The 21070-nt window shown below is 40.3% G+C and overlaps 1 protein-coding gene across 5 annotated transcripts in view; it reads right to left on the bottom strand.

Annotated features, from left to right (window-relative positions):
* Positions 1 to 2708, bottom strand: part of IGF1 (insulin like growth factor 1) — a 75619-nt gene extending 72911 nt beyond the window's left edge. For 3 of the 5 annotated variants that reach the window (XM_046646564.1, XM_046646565.1, XM_046646562.1), the window contains exon 1: positions 2467 to 2708. In XM_046646564.1, coding sequence (XP_046502520.1) covers positions 2467 to 2529 — 63 coding nt within the window. In that variant the 5' untranslated portion in view covers positions 2530 to 2708. Of the gene's footprint in view, positions 1 to 687; positions 719 to 2466 lie in introns of those variants that run through there. The other 2 variants (XM_046646567.1, XM_046646563.1) reach the window with 1 other exon arrangement.
* Positions 2709 to 21070: the final 18362 nt, after the last annotated feature.

The raw sequence follows: 21070 nt of genomic DNA, 5'->3' as shown, positions 1-21070 counted from the left end.
TGCCTCTGAGTTCTTCAGTTCTTGTGAAATCCAGGGGAAAAAGTACTCAACTTATAGTCTTAGTGAATTGAGAATTTCATTAGATGTCAAATCTGTATTTTTAACAGTTCTTTCTGTATAACCCATTTAAGCCCAGCAATACATACAAATCCCTAGCATTTGAGAACTTAAGATTTATTTCTTACAGATTTTTCTTTTTCTTCTTATGCTGAGTTATGTTGTCAGATAAATATCAGCACTTATAGTTCTAGGACAAGACAGAACCTCTAGTGCGTTTTCCTTTAGTTCAGGGAACAGTCCAGCACACCCACAGAGAACCAGAGAATTGATCACATTATGTTCCCAAAAAGAAAACAAGAACGAACTTGCTTAGGAGTTAAAAGTTTGAAACAAGTGGCCCCATATGTTCATCATTTCCTTGGCCTTTTATTTTGCCAAATACAAAAGAAATGAAAAGAGAGAAAGGAAAGATATACTAGAGAGAAAGGGAGGAAGACCCAGAAGGAGAAGAGAAAAAAGAAAAAAAAAAGTAGAGCCCTCTTTCTCAAAAATCATTCCCAAATTCAAAATTTAAAAGACTTTTCTTTTTATCTTAAATAAATGGAATATCAATTGATTCCAGATGTCTGGGCTACAATGAAAATGCCCGGCAAAATTTGAGGGCAATAGTCATAAGAAAATACTCACTGTAGGTGTAACCATTTTTGTTTGTTCCAGATCTTTTACAGCAGGTCAGGGTGGGTATTATGAGGCTGATGTGAATTGAAAACTGAGGACTTAAAAACATGTGCTGCTTTGTGGGTGGGGTTTGTGAAAGCATCTAGTTACATTTGGACACCCAGGCAGGTATACTATGAGCCTGGGTAAACTGCCTTTTGTCCATTCAAACAATGAACAAATTGCACAGCTGGGATTTGAGTCAATCTTTTCCCCCCAATCAAGCCACCAATTTCCATTGTGTGCTTATTGTGGCCGCGTCGCACAGTGACCCAAGCTCCAGTCCTCTCCCTCACCCGATTCCCTCTGACTCAAGCACTTGGAAATGTCTTGAGACTCAGAGTACAAATCACTTGTGAGTTCTGCCCCTGGGCAGGACACCTCCACTCACTGAATTACGTTTGAAAGACCAGCAGCTCCCTCAAACCACTTCCTGCTCCGAGTACAGGAAAAGGTAACAACTTATTGCTAGCTCTACTTCTGAAAAGTTCAGCATACACAGCATGAAAGGTTCATTGGGAGACAATTTTCTAAACTTGTAATTAATGCAGAAGTAACACTCCACAGCCTCGTTTCTGATCATCTCAGCAGGGAGACAAAACCCCCAGCTGTCAGACCACCTCGTATATATGTCTATTAACTTCATTCCTTTTAAAAGCAAGGTAGCCAGCCTGTGTCTTAGCATCTCAAGGGCAGCAGAATCAGGTGCCTGACAAGGATGTATCCTTAACTCCTAAGCCACTTATTGACTAAGAAAAGTCCTAGTGGTGAGTATTTGAAAGCACCGAATGAATTGAACCCTCAGGCAATTGCATCAGGGAGCCAGTGACAGCGGCTTAAAAGTGCTTGCAAATTGGAAAAACACAAGTCTTGAAGGATATAATTTTGCTGAGAATGGAAACTTGATCTAGAGCCAGTGATTGGAAACGAGAAGTCGGTGCATTGACAACGGCAGCCAAATTTACCTAAAGAGACTTTCCAACACCGAGTATAAAATCAGAGTTTTACAACACAAAACCCCAAGTCCAAACTTTGCCTATGCAAGTCCTCTTCAAAAGATAAAACTTGGACAAGCAGTTGCTGGAAAGTTTCCGCTTTCCATAGCCAGTATGCATTTGTTTAAATTATATGAATATGCAAGGTCAGCAAGAGTTGTCAAGTTCTTTCTCGTAAGAGCAAATTAAACTTCACTCTAACTTTGACTCTCTGGGCATAAGTGCAGAGAGTTCCGGGACCTTAGCTCCAAAGATCATATTTGAAAGCTTTAATATCTCTAAAATGAAACTCTTCATAGGTGGCATGCCTTGTAACAAAGTCCTGACAAGTTACACACACACACATACGTACACACACACTCATACACACATGAACATGGTCTTAAAAAAAATTCTGCACCTGCACACAAAAAAAATCCAAAAGTTCATAGCCGTGCTCTATAGCCCTTAACCATATAGTAGACAGGATTTAAAGGAATCTTCTCTAATGACACCACTGAAGCCCTGCAGAAGTGGAGGATTTAGCATAAGTACCTTGCAATAGTTTCTACTCATATAGATATCTGTGCAAAGGCATCCATCTCCCGGAGCTATTTTCTCAGATCCCACAGAATTGCATATTCAGCAATTTATAAATAACTCCCAGCTCCGAAACAATGAAAATTCTAAAGTGAATAACATTTCTAGGCAGAAGCAAACAGTACACAATTTAAAGAAAATTCCCCAATGACTTCAAAGAGTAAGAAATATTTACCTTCAAGAAATCACAAAAGCAGCACTTAAATAATTGGGTTGGAAGACTGCTGATTTTTCCCATTGCTTCTGAAGTGCAAAGTCTGGAAATGAATTGGTTAGCAGGAATAATGAGGCAAAAAGAAATCCAGAGAGATGGGAGATGTTGAGAGCAATGTCACATTTCAATTTTGAGGACTTTATTCCATTGCGCAGGCTCTATCTGCTCTGAATTTAGCAGTGACAGTGAGATTTAGCAAACAGAAGAGGGATTTAGAGAAAATCCTCACATTTATCTACAAAACACAGACACTGTAGACAGGAAACAGCTGGGGGAACATTTGCCTTCTCTCTCTCTCCCTCTTCTGGCAAAGTTATCGAGTAAGGACTTTTTTGGGCATGGTGACAAATAACATCATACCTTTGCATTTTAAAACTAGAGCACAGAAGCATTTTTTTCCCTTAAAAGAATGTGTGTTAGTGACAGGGTTAGCAGACATTAAAATACTGATGCTGCCACAGAAAATAAGGATCCGTTCTCTGATTAACTTTCTACTGGCCATGAAGACGCACACATCTGCGAATACACCTTACCAGTACTAAAGGAATATACATGGAGAATGGGCAAGCAATTTTATATTTTAGAGCAAATGCAAAATGAAAAAAGAAAGAAATGAAGAAGAGACCATCTCAAGCAAACCTTACAATTTTAACCCTGAAATGACTGGGGTAAACTAGCTTGGAAGGTAGCCCTGGGGTGACCCCTTGTCCTAGTTGCCAAGCGAGGGGAATGATCTCATTTCCTAGAACCTAGAAAAGGGGCAGGCAGCATTGCAATTGGCTCCCTTTCCGACTCTGTCTCATGCTTTTTGCCCGATACAGGGCAAAAACTTTGCTGAGCTGTAAAGCCAACTGAAAAAATAAAATAAAATCTTTTTCTTCCTTCCTCTACTAGGCTGCCTATCACTCCCCAAGGGAAGGGCACCTGAGGGGCAAATTATTTTCCTGTTGTTCATATTTCTCTGCATAACCTGAACCTGTGTGTGTGTGTGTGTGTGTGTGTGTGTGTGTATGTGTGTGAGTGAATTTTCTTTCTCCAATTTTTGTGTATTCTAAATAACACCAGCTGGCTAGCAATACCCTCTCAAGGGTTATGATGTCATTCAAATCCCTCAACTGGATGAGTGGCCAGCGACATGGTCCAAGCCAGCTGTTTCGCTATTTATAATGTATACTTGCCTTTGCCATTGAGAATCAACTTCTGATCTTTTGTTGATACAGTTTGTACCAATTTCTCTTTGGTTTCGAGGTAGTAGATAAGAAAGTGGATTGTGAAACAAGGTTGCAAAAGCCCAGATCAGACATACCATGTTCCCTAGATGTCCATCCAGGCATGGTTGCCCGGGGATGGTGGGAATTACCTGGACCTTGCATATCTCCCTGGTGATTCTCAGGGGATTCGATGACACTGACACATCAACTGAAAGCAGAGGTCTACTGGAAACCCTCATCTGGATCTTTATGTTGTCCTGTGGCCAGAAAGTTGTTTGCAGAGGTGAGTGCCCTCAAAGGAAAGCCTGATTAGTTTTGAAAGGGGGTTGAGTATGGTCAAGTGTGTGTGGTTAGTAACTTGTGGCAGTTTTTACCTTCTAGAAATAAAGGGTAGCAATCGAGAGTTATGCCATTTCAATGGTGCACATTTTCTGCACCATTTAATGAGTGCCTACTATGTGCCACACTACAGGCAGCATGATCAAAGTCCCATAGGGGCCTTTAGCTGAGTGGCAGAGACAGGGGAAAATGTCATTGTCAAGTGGTGAGTATGTGCTCTTTTAAAAATATGACCAGTGCACACTGAGAGGGAGTGACAAATTCTCTACAAAGACAAGGAAGTGAAATCCTTTTGAAAATCTAGAATGAGGGACGAGAGATGTATCATGTGAGGCTTTGGGGTACAAGGTTGGGAAGTTCCAGTGGATACAATTGACCTGAAGACCATACAAATATGCATCATCAAGAGGTGGCCCAGTAGGCATCAGCAGTTGGGGACGCAATCCCTGTACTTAAGGAATAATCTAAGGCTTCCTTTAACAAGCTCCCCTTCATGCTCCTGTGACTTGATTTACCAAAAATCTTGTTTTTCTGCAGCTTTCGTGGATCATGCCCTTGTGGAAAACAAAGTCCATCCTCCTCTCGTGGGCTTTGATGATATACATTGTATTGAACCAAAGAGCTCCATCTATCTCCCAGGTAGAAAGAACTGTAATTTTCAAGCATGCAGGGTCAGATACTGGCTGGAGTCTTGATGCTAAGTGCCTCGCTCCACCGCTGGGTACCTTTGAAGGTGAAGGCTGGGACTTTCCCACCACAGTTTTAGCATATTTTAATCATTCCAGGATGTCCTAGAAGGTCCCTGCATTTCTCCAAGGCTGTAACCCAGTCTGATGTCCACTCTTGGCACCTACTGTGCACAAATCACCTTATCCTCAACCATTTCATGTGAAAGGCTGGTTTGGGAGACAGAGCACATACTATTCCATCAGACACTGTGACCTGCGATATCGACACACTGACTCACAGTCTCTTGGTTTTATAACCCCAATTACCCTTAAAGGATAATTGGGTTTTAATTTATGTCCCAGTTTTTATGTCACAATCAAAGAAAACTGAAATTTCAGGGAGTCGTAATTATCATCAGCTGTGCTGTGGAAACATTCCGATGTGAGCTCTCAGTTTCCAATAGGGAAAGCAATTTCCTGAAGTGATTATTGTATATTTCGATGTGGAGAATAGTCTATATTTCTAGGTAGGGTGAGCCAGCAACAGAGCAGGGCAATAATTCCTAGAGAAATGGCCATTCTCTTTGCTAATTCCAGGTGTCAATACGAAAGCAAAGGGCAATAAATGTGCCCCATAATTACCTTTTAATGACTGAGTGCTGTACCTGTTTAGGAGAAAAAGAAATGAATGCACCTAAACTAGAGAGTTCAAGGAGGCAGTAAATCTGATCCCCAAGTCATGAAGTCCCATTGGAGAGAAACATACTAGGTCATTCTAAAATTACTGAATAACTATGTCATCTGCTGCCTGGAACAATCTGATAGTTAGATATGTGTGCCACCAAAATAGCTAACTGCAAGGATGCGCTCATCATGAGAACATCCACTCCTGGAAATTCAGAGATTCACAGTTTCACCTTTTGCATGTATAATGCCTACGGGATATAAATAACTCTCCCCTACAGCCGTCTTCTTGAGTAGCATATTTGCATAAAGCTGCAGCCTCAGAAGGCTCCTGACACCTTTCTTTAAAAAAAAAAAAGTTCATCTCCTTCAAGAGCAGGCTGATTGAGATTCACAGAAGGGGTGGGCAAGGCCCAGTTTGCACTCTTTTTGCTCAATCCGTGTTCCCAGTCTTCCCTGTGTCAACTGCAGAGGAGCTCATCCAAAAAGTTATTTAATATCCACGTGCAGTAGGGCATATTTACAATTTATTTTATTAATGTTTTGCTGACTCCCAAGGAAAGCTCAGAATGGATATTAGGAGGTAAGGGGACTTTGGAAGCAAATAAAGGGTGAGATCTAAGGTTCTCAGGCCACCCACCAGGCCAAGAACTTGAGGAAACTGTTGGACATGTCTCTTGGATCATGGTGTGTAGGGAGGGAAGGTCTGGGAGTCTATTCTCTGATGTTTGAGATCAACAGCTTGTCAATTTGAAATGTGAAACTCAGGAAAAGGCCGAACCTCAAAAATACAACATGCTGCTGAACAAGGGGACTAACGTCAGCTCCAAAAGATCTGCTCAGAAGGAGCTCTGTTATTCCTCAGAAATATCTTCTTTAGCTCAGAGGAGTTGCTCTAAATCCTTAGAGGAGCATTTTCCCCACAGCTAAGGAAAACAATAACAGGGAGAAAAAATCCTCTCACTAAAGAAATCAATGCTTTCTTTTCGACATCAAACTTGGATCTTATTTCTTCTAAAATGTCAAAAGGGCAAATACTGAGAACAGTCAGAAGCAAAACTGTTGTGGTTTTGGGAGCAAAAGAATTCATCGTAATGGCAGACGAGGAGTCACTGCATGGGGCGAGGAGAGCTTGGGGAAGTTACAGAAGCTGAGGGCTCACCACAATTGCCCCAAGTTGAATAGAAAGTGGGGAAAGGAGACACGAATTCCAAACTTCAGGGGAGTACCACAGGCGCGCTTTCTTCTGGAATCGAAAAATGTGCGCGCCCTCTAGTGGGCTGCGGGGAAACTGCCACCGCAATCTCAACCGTTGATGTGTGTGAGGCGTCGGAAGGAGCAAGGCGTTTTGAAAAACTGAATTCAAATATACTTTAAGCTGCACCTATCTTTAGTTCTATGAATCCTTTTGAAATACGCAAGCCAGGTATTTGATTCACTAGTTTTAAAAAGGGGAAGAGTGGTAAGAGGAGAAAGAAAGATCATAAACGTCGTGAGGGCATGGATGTCTTTGTGGCTGTATTCGCAATACTAACTCCTGGTGTGGGCTCAAAACATTTTGTTGAGTGAATGAAGGTCTGGAAAATAAATAATGATAAAGGTAAAATATTTGACATAAAAAAGGTAATAAACTTTGAGAATGAAAGTAGACCATTATCTTGCACCATACACAAAAATTAACTCAAAATGGATTAAAGACTTGAATCTAAGACCCCAAACCATAAAACTCCTAGAAGAAAATATAGGCAGTACACTCTTTGATATTGGTCTTAGAAGGATCTTTTTGAATACCATGTCTACTCAGGCAAAGGAAACAAAAGAAAAATAAACAAGTGGGACTTTAGACTAAAAAACTTCTGCAAGGCAAAGGAAACCATGAACAAAACGAAAAGACAATCCACCAAATGGGAGAAAGTGTTTGCAAACCATATATGTGACAAGGAATTAATCTGCAAAACATATAAAGAACTCATACAACTCAACAACAAAAAACCAAACAACCCAATAAAAAATGAGCAGAGGATATGAACAGACATTTTTCCATAGAAGATATACAGATAGCCAATAGGCACATGAAAAGATGTTCAACATGACTAATTATTAGGGAAATGCAAATCAAAACTACAACAAGATACCACCTTACACCTGTGAGAATGACTATTATTAGAAAGGCAAGAAATAACAACTGTTGGAGAGGATGTGGAGAAAAGGGAACCCTCATACACTGCTGGTGGGAATGCAAAGTGGTACAGCCACTATGGAAAACAGTATGGAGATTTCTCAAAAAATTTAAAATAGAAATACTATACAACTCAGCTATCTCACTACTGGGTATTTGCGTAAAGAACTTGAAGTCAACAATTCGAAGAGGTTTATGCACCCCTGTGTTCATTGCAGCATTATTCACAATAGCTAAGACATGGAAGCAACCCAAGTACCCATTGACTGATGAATGGATAAAGAAGATGTGGTGTATATATATATATATATATATACACACACACACACACACACACACAAGGGAATACTACTCAGCCGTAACAAAGACAAAATTGTCCCATTTGCAACAACATGGATGGACCTTGAGGGTATGATGTTAAGTGAAATAAGCCAGACAGAGAGAGAAAACCCCATATGATTTCACTCATATACGGAAGGTAAACAAACACATGGACAAAGAGAACAGATTAGTGGTTACCAGGGGGAAGGGGGTTGGGAGTGGGCAAAAGGGGTAAAGGGGCACACATGTATGGTGATGGATAAAAATTAGACTATTGGTGGTGAGCCTGATGCAGTCTATACAGAAACTGATAAATAACAATGTACACCTGAAATTACACAATGTTTTAAGCCATTATGATGTCACTAAAATAATTGAAAAAATACGAAATATAAAAAAGATAAACTTTGAGAATGAAATGACCAACTTCCTCATTTTATAAATAAGAAAAATGAGGAGGGCAGGTGGATAGAAAAGTCACTTAAGAAACAAATTTAGGTGCTGGCAAATGAAACTCAAATCCACGTTCTCTGTCTGTTCTGCACTCTTTCTATTGCATCATTGTTCAAAATGTGGCCCATGACACTGATGGTCAAAGACAGGACATTTAAGAATCACGTAAGTGTGCACATGGTTCAATTTTCAGTTCTCCTTCCATCCTGAATTTAGTGAGGAGGAAGTCTCTGGTGGGTGCTAGTCTGTCTTCAACACCTCTCTAATCTTTGCTAATCTTCCTTTTCAACAAAAAGGAAATGGATCTCAAGCCCAAAGTCTTTGCAGGCAGTGGTTTTGTCCAGAATTTAATAATACTGTTGTGTTTGTATGGTATTTATTTTTAGGAATAACTTCTACTTAGGGCAAGGGATGCTGTTTCTGAAATAGATATTTTAAAGCCTAGTTTTAAAATATATGTATCTAAGTCTTAAAAAATCAATTTAAGACAAAATATTTTTAAAGTAAATAAAAAATATTACAAGTGGTCAACTGTTATGACAGAAAATATATGATTGATGTTTGAATGCCTGGTGTTTGGGAATTACTGCAGTATAACATGTCATGTGTTAGGGAATAAAAGGACATAACCATCATGAAAAAGCAGGGAGCAAAGACACTGCATATAAAAAATGCCATCATATAATTGTATTAATTTTGTTTCTTGATAATTTAGAGGCACTTTAGGCTCACACTCATTTTTTGTTCCAGCCTTTCATAGAGTTTGGACATGTTGAAAAAGGCTGGTGGAGTGAATAATATTTGAGTTAAGTCTTGAGGCATGAGTTCATCTCCACAATGGAAAAAAACAGTGAAGGCTATTCCAGGCAGAGGGAACAGCATGGATAAGGTTATGTAAGAATGAGGTGGTTCCCAGGGTTGGGGTGATGTGGATGATGAGGCTGTAACCATACTCTCAGACTGCAGCACCGTAGAGGCCCTTTCTTCTCTTCTCCCCATCAGTAGCCTTCATATAGCTGAAAGCCTGGAAAGCAGTCTTAAATCCCTCCTGATCCCTCTGTTTACAAAGATTTGTATGTAACTGAATCTGTGATTAACTCTGGGAATGGCCTAGTGCCTCAAGGTAAATATGGAACAACGGTCCTGGGTTACATTGTAACCTAGGTCAATCTGAGCAGGCCTGGGTAAGAAGAACTGAGGTGTAGATTGATCACCCAATGCTCTTGCCAGAGACTCCATTTTGAAAGATTTAATCGTAGGGTTTATATTCTGATAGGTAGATTTTAATGGAAAAACAAATTGATTACACTTGATAAAGATTTTCCACAATAAGAGTTGAGGCAAAAAGGTCTTGTTTCTGGTGAGCCCTGAACTTCCTAGAAAAACTGGTTCATCAGAGCATGCCACTCTTCACGTGGGTCAATTATGGAAGTTCTTAATGTGCTCTTTGAGAGCGGGGCACACAGCCTCCAGCCTCAATCTTGTACTTAAAGATGGCTGCAGGGGAACATTTCAGACTGCTTCCTGTTAGGGTTCTCTGCATACACAGAAGTTTGAGTAACCAATGGAAGAGGAGACACAGAATCTATGGTAATGATCCCTCTGGTAAGCACATACCCTTGGAGACTGTACCTCATCCTTTGTCCAGCACAGACCCTTGAGCATGGAGTGAAGATGTTCCATGGACATTTTGCAGACACTCAGATGTACCTACAACACACTGCTCTTTGTCACAACATCTTGGTGAGTCTTCAATTTCTTTCAGAGCTCAAAATAAATATTTAAAGCCAGTTTTATTAGTCGAGGTTCTCCAGAAAACAGAGCCAACAGGATCTAGTCATCTATCTATCTATCTATCTATCCAACCATCCATCCATCCATCCATCCATCCATCCATCTATCTATCTGTCTCTACCTACCTACCTACCTAGAGATTTGTTTTAAGGAATTGGCTCGTGCAATTGTAGAGGTTTAGCAAGGCCAAAATCTTTAGGGTAGGCTGCAGACTGGAGACTCAGGGAAGAGTTGCAGTTTGACTCCAAAGGTCACCTGCTGGGAGAATTCCCTCTTCTTCCAAGGAGGACAGTCTTTTTCTATTAAGACCTTTGACTGACTAGATGAGGCCCACTCACCTTATGGAAGATAATCTGCTTTCCTCAAAGTCTATTGATTTAAATGTTAATCTCACCTAAAAAATACCTTCATAGAAACATCTAGAATAATGTTTGACCAACTATCTGGGAATCGTGGCTTAGTCAAGTATAATTAACCACCACACTGGTGGTTCTCAGAAGGTACAATCATTGGTCCTCCCTCACTAAAACTGAACAATAACGACAGTCTTCTCCCAGTTGGAGAAAAGAAATCTCAAGTTAGTGGATTGAATTTCCCAATTCTAACTTTTTCTCCCATACATCTTTTTTAAACCTTTGGCTTCTGCACTTACTGTTCCCTGATCATTGCCAAAAGGAAGTCACAAGGCACTTGCCTTGGCTATGTCATTGATATTTTACAAAGATACTGCTCATTGATGACAAGAAAATAAAGTGTTTTGTTTTGCCCATCACTAAGGAGAACGGGTGTGCATATAACACACACACACACACACACACACACATGCTCATAGCACTCAAACACATACAGCCAAACACACATAAACATATGTGTTTAGTTTCTCTAGATAATAAGAAGTGTGTTCATTCTCTTATTTAAAAAATTGCTGTTTAGACCAATGGAGAGAAGTTGTAGGCCTATGGTGATGTTGGGGTGAAATGATGTCCTACTCTTTGGCAAAATAGAGAGGGAGTTTTCCCACATGATTCTGTCCCCAGAAACTGACTCTATGCCTGCCTTATGGGGGCCATGACCCTTTGAATAGCAGCATGACAAGTGTTTTTAACTTTCTTCTTAATACTTTTCTGCATTTTCCATTATTATTATTTTTTATATTCAGCATATATTGCTTTTATAGTCAGGAATAGTCTCACAAAACAGTTATTAGAAACATCATTGATAGGCGCTATCTGTCCTTAGTATTGACTGAATATGTAGCATGTGCCTGTGTGTCTGTGTATTTAGTGACTCAGTTTTACTTCTTTATTCTTGAGAGCTTTTGATTCTCTGTGATTCTTGTCTTGGTCTTGGCTCGTTTCTATGACCTCTGTATGTGTTCACTCACCAAACCTCACCCTCATTCTTCCACTTTCCTTTAAAGTTCAGCCTCTTGCTCTCAATTGGCCCAGCGTTGTTCTAGATTGGATCGATGAGTTCCTGGATTATTGCACGAGCTTCTCACCAGTCTTCCCTCATGGCAATGTAACTAATTCTGGTTACTAGGAGCATCTTCCTCAAATGCCATGTTCATGTGTTTCACACCTACTGAGAGTCCCTTGTTCACATCTAAGTCTCTCTCCTGCCATTCAAAACAGTCCCTTCCTCAGTGGCCTCCTCCCTTGCTACGGCCCATCATGACTTCTTCATCACCTGTTATTGTTCACCAGCACATCCCTAGCCCCAGCACAGTGCTTTGTTTTTAATAGACTCTCAATAAATATTTGTTGAATAATGATAACAACCACTAGCATTATTGAGTATCTTTTATTTTCAATTCCTTATTTCATATTATTTTAATTATCCCACTTAATTCTCATACACCTCAATGAAATAGATACTCCACTACTACTTTCATTTCAAAGTGCCTGATGCAGTTCTTGGACATATCAGCTTCTCAAAAATATTTCTTGGATGAATGAAGAGAAAAATGAGTTAGGAGAAGTTAAATGATTTGCCTCATCTCCCATGGCTGGTAAATTACAGAGCTAGGATTCAAATTCAGGTTGGTATGATACACAATTGGTGTAATACATGGCTTACACATCTTTATTTGAGGGATGATCTCTTTCAATATTTTGTTGTATAACCCCCACATTCACCACAGTACAATGTTGCCCTTTCATTGGTGCTCAATAAAGGGATAGTGCTGAACACAAGTTTAGAATAATTGTATTAGCCATTTTCAAAATAGCCAGGCTGAAAAGTTCAGAGGTGAACACTTAGGATGGAGTCTGGTTACAGCCATATTTGGAGCATTTTAGGAGAAACTAACAATGAAAGATTATGTTTACTGGTCTTCATTTGCACCACTTCCAGTCTGAGCTACTGCCTCAGAATACAGAGAGGAGAAAACAAGTCCCTACAGATTTCGCACTGCATTCTGTCACCTCTAATAAAACAAAACAACCAACCAGAAATAGAATTAATTCAAGCAAGCAGAGATAGACAATTATTCTCTAGAAGCAAGAGGTACAAGAGTCCAAGCCGGAAGAACAGGCAAAGGCTGCCCCTGATGGGAAACCACTTATACCTATACTCTATCAGCTGCGGGAACAGAGGGTAGGTTTTCTGGGGCATAGTCTTACTTGAACTTTAGATGTGGGAACTGCAATAAAGCAACTCACACTGCCGAACATCCATCTACCAAATCCCACTCTGATTTAGATTAACTTTGTTCTGATGAAACATAAAGGCCTTAACATTACCCACTTAATGACAGTTTATGCTGTACTTCTTAGAGTCCTAGAAGCTAAGGCAAACTCAATCTCTGGTGTCTATACTTCCTAGAGTTCGGGAAGCATCCACAAGTTGTCATGGGATAGATAACATAGCAAATCCCTCTCAATCTGCCTTAGAATCTGTGCAGCTTGGGGGTTCCCAGAAAGCTGTTGCTTTTCCTGTCTGGCAAGTCCCAAATGGAGTTTGTGATGGTTTAGGGACATTTCCTAAAGTCTTGCTAACTTTCCTGCATTTCAAGGCAGAATGGTTTGTCCAGGTTGTATACTCACTGATCGGTACTTTGGCCTTTTGCTCCCAGCTATTCTTTATGATCTTTTTTATCCCCCTTCTTTCCCTGGCTAATGAATACTAACTGAACTACTTCCCTTTAATCAACTGTTCTCTAGATTTACATCTTTGATTCTTTCCAAGGAAGATGGTAACTTCAGATCTGGATCTTACCAGGGCTAGAGTACCACCGATCAATGGCAGGCTCCTTCCCAGCTTGGGTTCCCATCAAGGTGGCAGTCCCACATCCTGGATGGCTGGCTTCTCTGCAAGTTGCCAACAATGTTGAGTTTACTCTGTGCCTTTGGAAATCAGGAGACATCCAGAGGCAATTGTAGCATTTGCAAAGTTTGGAGAGAAGATGGGGCTGCTAAGTGAAGGCTCTGTTTTTCCCAAGAGGTTATCTAGGTCAAATCTTCCAACATCTGGACTTTTCCGACCCACTCACTTTTGTGGATTTTGCAGATAAAGCAAATGTTTTCAAACCACAGACAATTTGCCAAGTGTTGCTCCCATGGACAGCCTCAGTGGGGCAAGGGACTCTTGTGACCCAAACCTGATCAACTCTTAGGACCCAAACACAAAACAGACAAAACGTAAAACCCAGTGCTCGTGGGGAATGAAGGGAATCTTTTCAGTGGGAGAGAAGAACCAGGAACAGACATTAAGTGTAGCCAGGAATAACCAGACAATTGCGATTATCAGCGTTTAGCACCAGTGGTGATAAATTTACACTTTTGCGGTTTATAAATAACAATTCCACAGGATCTTCATCGAGCCCTTTTGAAAAATTTCAGTGGCAACCATGTCCCTAGCATGCCAAACCCAGGGCTGTGTTATCCTACATAAGAGGGATTTTCTTTGTGAAGGGAAAGCCTGAAACACATGTCTGGAAGACGCAACTCATCAGTTGGGGCAGTCCAACCACCCACACTGAAGCTGGGGGTCACCTCAAATTATAGAAAACTTCATTCTCTTCAAACTACTAGACTATGCTGCCTGGAGAGTAAGTTTACACAGCTCAGTGTCAAGCAATTTGGTTAAGTCCAGAAAATGGGCAGGAAATGCCAGGGCTAGGCTGACATGAGTGCTCTGAGCTACAGCATCACTTTGAATGGGACTATTATTTACTTTCTTACATAAATGTCATGTGGCAAAATCATGCCTTATACAAACCAGCTGAAGTGTGTGATGTAACCATGTTAACACGTTTTTATAGTCTTGAAAGAACGCAACGGGATTGGGTCTATCAGTAATCATGTAAAGAAGCCGAGTATACATTCCAGATGTTCATTACAGCCCAATCATTCGCTGGGAGCAAAGTGGAGGCTTTCTCTTTGCTCAGGAAGTCTGATTTTAGTAATTGAGACAGAGACACACTTGAAATCTGATATGTTTGGAATTATAATGCTAAATCCCATAGTCCCAGTTAAGTAAGTGTGTGTGTGCAAAGCAAAACAAACAAGTGAAAAGCAGTGGGAAGAAAGAAAGAGAAAAAGGAAAGAAAGAACAAGTGAAGGCAATACAATGGGACTTTTTCATCTGAGAGCTTTCTGTCCCAGTTCTGCCTCACAGCGCCATGCTTATTTCTACTGTCCAACAGCCTTCGCTGGAAAGGTCTAGGGGCATGGAAAGTGAATGCAGATGTAGATCAGCTCAACTGCATCACCGAGTAACTGACCTTTGAAAAATCAGACCGTTCAGTGTCCTGCATGATCAGAAAAAGAAGCTTTTATTTGTTGCATTGCTTACATTTCAAAATCTCCTCCAAAAGGAATTAGTTCTAAGCAACTTCTCATGAGTCCTCTTAAAATCTGTTTAGACTTTTTCACTATAGATGTCTGTTTCACATGTTCATATGCTGGAGGGTAATGTATTGAATCACACCGGCTTTTTTGTCGAAGTTCTTATGGAATCAACGCAACTCCCAAGCCCTTTGCAATTCCACCTGAACTGATCTTTGCAAATAAGCGTACCTCATATTACACAACTCCTTCTGTCTCTCTGGCCGTATTGGATGACTTACTACACTCCAGACATGCTTTGTCCTGCTTGTACCTTTAGCTCCTGCTGGAGTATCTTCACCCCCACCTCAACCCTAGCCCTTTTGGCTGAAAATTCCAGCACATTTTCCACTTGTCCTCCTTCAATGTGCCTGCCATCTCTGCCTTACCCCCACCCCTGCACCACCTAGAAGTGATGACTCATCCCTGTGAACTCCATGTCCCTTTGTCTTCTCCTCTTGTATGCATTTATGTATGCATGTAGATGTTCATTCATATATTTATTCATTCATTCATGAAATAGGTATTAAGCATAATGGCAACATGCTAAGAAGTAGAAATACAACCTATATTATTTTGTCTATGTTTTTCTACCCAGTACGTGGATTAATTAATTACGGCACTGACCCACTTTGAAAAGAGGCCTCCTAGAAACACAAGGGGAAACTCTGCTGTGGGCACTAACTATGGGCTTTCACTAAACAACATGAACCCAGAGTAATTTTTTTTAAATTTAGGTAGAAAATAGGCTGGACTCAAGAGACGGTAGATAATTTAAAGTTGAAATAAGATTAGAAACATAAGAATCTAGAGGTAGATCTTATAAAAAATTGAACATGTAAAAATACCTGTTATAGTAATCATGGTTTAAAGAAGTAATAATAAAAACTAAAATCTCAAGTTGCCTCAAACCACTTAGCTGACAGAATGAGCTTAGTACTACAAGCTGAATCAAATGTTCTTATTCGAAATTGTAGTTTCTATGAATTGAAAGCACAGAGGTAGGAAACAAATATCCAAATGTTCTCGAAAAATGAGAAAGCAAATGGACTAAGAATAAATCTCAGTTAACCCGTCTAAAAGGTAGAGATAAAGGTTTTGCTGTATTTGCCATGGGCCAGATAACATTTTGTCATGCCTGCCTGGCGACATTATAACGAACGCAAGTAAGTCTTCCAAAGCAACCTCTGAAGTCTGATGTCTACATGGAACAGATGACTCTCCTGTGTGGATATTTGCATCTCAGTTGGTGCCCTCCTGACCATGACCCCCAAGCCAAAATCTCCAAGCCAAAAAGTCCCAGGAGCTCAAAATCAGCCATCCTGAACCACATTCTCTTCTTGTGTTGGCATCAGGCTTGTGAGCTCTGCCCCACCAGGACAGCGTTGGATTCTAGAGAGGTAGCAGTTATGGTTCTGATTGAATGCAGTGAGTATTCATGGAACCTCTGCTATGCACCCAGCTCCTTTGGAAGGCACTGTAGGGACATAAAGAAATACAAGACATGATCTATGACCTTGAGGAGCTTGCTATCTTGTTTAAGAGATGCTAAGCATAAAAGAATTAAAGATGATATAACCATGGAGTGTTAAATTGAACATGTGATCAATTGCTAAATTATGTGATTATTGTTATGTCTTTATTGCTATGGTGGGCAGAGAGGGAAGAATGGGCCCTTAACCTTGCCTGGCAATCACACTCCATTTCCCTTGGCTCTTCACTCACCTGCCCTTGTAGATGGCTGTTTCAGATCTCTTCTCTCCCAAATTCTCTACCACTTCCACCATCATCTTCACTCTTAGTTGAAGACTTTACTTCTTGTTTCATCAAAGAAGTAGACGTAGTTAGACTTTCTGCAAGCTCCTCCCATAGTATTCACTTACCCACCCATTTTTTGTCACCATGTATATTGTTTTGTTTCCTATTAGTAGCCATAAAAGTCCATGCTCCTAGTTGAGGCCAACTGCCACTTGCATCCCCTTTGCCTCTTCAGGGACCTCACTTCAGAAATTTTTCCCCTCTCCTGTGTTCTCAGTTCTCTCTCCTGCATCATTCTCATCCGCACATAAATATGCTGGCCCTTCTCCCATCTTGATTCTCCTTCCCCATCTAGCTGCCACCTCATTTCTCTCCTTCCTTTTACCACAAACATTATTTTGTTGAACTTTTTTCCACTTGATTTAAAAAATTATTGCTATGGGAAGCAGAAGAAATCGCAATTTATCAGTGCCAAGGATTTCTAAAGGTCTGATTGCAACTGGATAGAAATAAAGTATTTTCTTTAGGAAAAAAAGAAAGCACCTCTTCAAAGTAGGTACCGTAGGGCCAGCCCCTTGGACTAGAGGTTAAGTTCGGTGCACTCTGCTTCGGCAGCCTGAGTTCAGTTCCTGGGCATGGGCCTACACCACTCATTGGTGGCCATGCTGTGGGAGCGACCCACATACAAACTAGAGGAAGATTGGTACAGATTTTAGCTCAGGGCAAATCTTCCTCATCAAAAAGAAAAAGAAAAGTCGGTACAGTAAAAAGAAAATTGGGATAAATGTAAGGACTTATGTATTGTAGTGTGAGTTCATAGCCAATAGCCTAGGAAGTAGGTTAACGTCCCAAGGCCTCAGTTTCTTCATGCAGCTCTGATTTCTTGGAGTCAATGAACATTTAGAAGACAAATCACTGGTGAATTATATACTGCTGCTTATATAACTGAATTACAACTATGATAATTTTAGTCTATTGGCAGGGAATAGTTTAATTTATCTAATAGAACCTCACCAAGATTGTGTTAGATGTAAATGGACAGCTATTTGAGAAAAATCATGGAAAACCAGAAACTAAAGTAGACAAAGCTCAACTGGTGAATTTCCAGGACAGTTTCTAAAACAGTCAATTTGTAGACATCTAGATGAAGAACATGAACCACTTGATAAGTACACACCTATCCTCAGCCTCAAAGACAAGCCACTCAGCGTCATCTTTTCATCTTAGTACTGAGTACTTAGAAACTGGGATGGCATATACAGAAACCCATGACCATCTTCCCTTTTCCTGATCAAACCTTATTACTTGATATCATAGAAGACACTACAGAAATGCAAACCCAACGTTTAAAGTAATTACTATTCATATTTTGGCTTGGAAATAAAGGGGGGCAATAAAAGTATATATCTGCTGCTAGTGCTTAATGTACCATGTTTCAAGACAAGAATCAGAAACACAGTATTGATAGACTCATGGAATTTTAGAATTGGAAGGGACCTTAGAAGCCATCTCAGGTCCAACTGCCTGTTCATTTGATATCTCACTGAAATGGAGAAAGAGATATCTGATGATGGATAATGTACAGAATAATGAGGTACAGTGATCCTAACTTGGAAAGAGAACAAGAGAGAAAAAAATGTGTATTTTTGCTACATATGTTCACTCAGGTGGCACTTTGTAGAAGAGGCAAGTGATAAATGGGATGGCATCTTGGACCCTTTGTTGGGCATGTTGTCTAGGTTTGTGTGCCTCAGAAAATAGAGGCACCACTAAGAGAAAAAACGGTTTATAAATAGATTTTCAGGTAGATAAGCCAAGCTTCAGGATGGTCCAGCTAGGGAGACAGAAGCATTGTGTTGGGAAGAGTAAATAACTCTCCCCCCAAATAAGTGTCATACAAGTTAAGACAAGACATAGATTTAAATCCCAAAAGTACTCCGAACAGTTGTATGACCTTGACAAGTTACTCATTCTCCGGCAAACCACTCACCTATAAAATTGGGCTATCAATACCTACTTCACAGATTGAGCACACAAAAAATGCTAATAGAGTAGATGTTATTAGTATGAGGATGTGTGTATATATTTAGTAAACCACTAAGCTATAAAATTCTTCAATTTGGAATCTATTTTGTGTTATCTGCATACAGAGTTTCCTGATGGCCTCTCCTTGGTGGAAAAGTCAGGTCAAGGGCAAGGTGACCTGTTTCAAACTGATTTGAGTATTCCCAAATTTATTTAAGCCTTGAGAAGTAGGCCAGCTAATGTGAATGAGTGCAAAGCCCTTAGAAATTATCGCCTACTATAAAATTTACCATCGCTGTCATTAATCCACATTGGAAGCCAAATCTAAATATTCAACCTAAACAGCTATCCAAGAGAATTTCAGAATCTGAAATTTCATTCAAACCACAAATAGTCATGTTGATCTTTCTGTCATATTTACCAACTGTAATTTAGAGAAAGATGATATCAAATATTAGCATTTATCTGCTTTTGGTGATTTGATGAAGGGAGAGTTGCAACTGTAATCTTTGTTCTACCATAGTAATTCTCTAGGCTATTAGCTGAGGTGCAGTAGGAGCGTATAGAAAGGTGGGTCAGAGGAGACAAGATGCAGAGGCTCAAAATCCCTTTCCTCCATCTACTTAAGGAAAATAGCCTCCTTTAAAAATATAGAGAGTTCCTGGAAAGGTTGCAGTTTACACAGAGCTTAATAGAAATTGCTTTGGGGTTCCATAAAAGTCTAACGGAGCTTCTGTTTTTTAGCAAGATCACGTTGCTTTCTAACACTTCCCACCTCATCACTAAAAACTGCTTCAGAGACTAGTCTCAGAAAAGAGGCCACAGTGAGAGCTGGTTACTAACTTCCTTGTAAAAGATCACATGGATTAACCCCATCCTGCTTTTGATCCCTCTTTACATTCCAGGTCACATCTCATCATGGGAACTCTCTATACTGCTCTGCACATCCCTTAATATGATTTAATCTTCTATATCCCTTCCACAAACTCCTCTACTGTGCCCTCTGGAACTCATAACATGTCATCAGCAAAATCCCCCATTTCTCCATCTTCTTTTGCTTCCCCTTTTTGCTGTAAGCCAAAACCGATCTCCCTCTCAAGGAGAGTAACTTTTTCCAGGCTTCTCTTGGGACTGTTTTCTTTTTTCGTGTCATATTTCATGTAAAGTCTGAAGATGATGGATAGGTGTCCTCCTTATTCCCTATAACTACTTTCTGATGTTTTCTCTTTCTTCCCTAAGCTTCTCTGCTTCCAGGTCCTTTGGAGCACAAGCGATCTGAATGTGCCACCGTCTCTCCCATCTTGTTGCTACCCATTGTCTTCCTGCTCATTTCCCTTCATTCATTGAAGATTTGTTGTTTCGATCATTGCCTTTCTTTCCACCATTGTTCTTGTCAACATTTTTGAGGACTTCAGCATCCATATGGACAGTCCAACTAACAACCTGGCCTTTGAACTCCTTGACCACCTCTCATCCAATCATCTGTTCCTCTATTCTACCTCAGCTATCACTCCCTATGCTCACATCCTAGATGTTGTTAACTGAGTTGCCTATAGCCTAGATAGCTCAACTGATAGAGCATCAGATTTTTTAATCCAAGAGTCCAGGGTTCACGTCCTTATTCTCATTTGTGGCTTTTTTTCCTTACTTAGGTTACGAAATATGTATTATCACACAAAAATCCCAATGCTGAAGCATGAATCAAATTCAATTCATTTTCATTGATTTCAGAATATGCTGGATAAACATGTTCTCAGGAAAGAAAAGAAAAAAAAAAGAATTACCCCCAAAATCTTCAAGTATCCCACTCCCTGCACAGCATCTTCTGTCTTTTCTGCTCACTCCTTTTAGTATTCTTTCTCGAACCATTCTTTGCCCCCATTGGGATCTCCAATCCTTTGATTCTACCATATTTCCCTGCCTATTATCCCCTCATGCCGTTGCTTCCCTCTTTACCCAACTGAGATTCCATGACTCATCACTTTAACCCAACCCCTTGTGTATATATACCTTGTCCATCCTTCCTCCCATCGTATCTGCCAGGCAAAATCCCAACTATGAATCTTTCTCAACTCCATGTCTTCATCTGGGCAGCTGAATGTGGCTGAAGAAAACACATAATCAGGCTGAGTGGCCTCACTTTAGATTTTTGACCACGAACATCAAGTCAACCTTCAACACTAGCTGGAAATCCAAGACCTTTCCAGAAATAATGTGGAGAATATTGGGGGAAGGGACAAGACTACAAGCAAGAAGACTGGGTAGAGTTTAGATGAGAGAGTCAGAAAAGAGATGATGGTCCAT

The sequence above is a fragment of the Equus quagga genome, chromosome 19, assembly GCF_021613505.1.
Source record: "Equus quagga isolate Etosha38 chromosome 19, UCLA_HA_Equagga_1.0, whole genome shotgun sequence".
NCBI lineage: Eukaryota > Metazoa > Chordata > Mammalia > Perissodactyla > Equidae > Equus > Equus quagga.
Note: the sequence above shows the minus strand (reverse complement) of the source record. Positions and strands in the feature narration are given on the sequence as shown.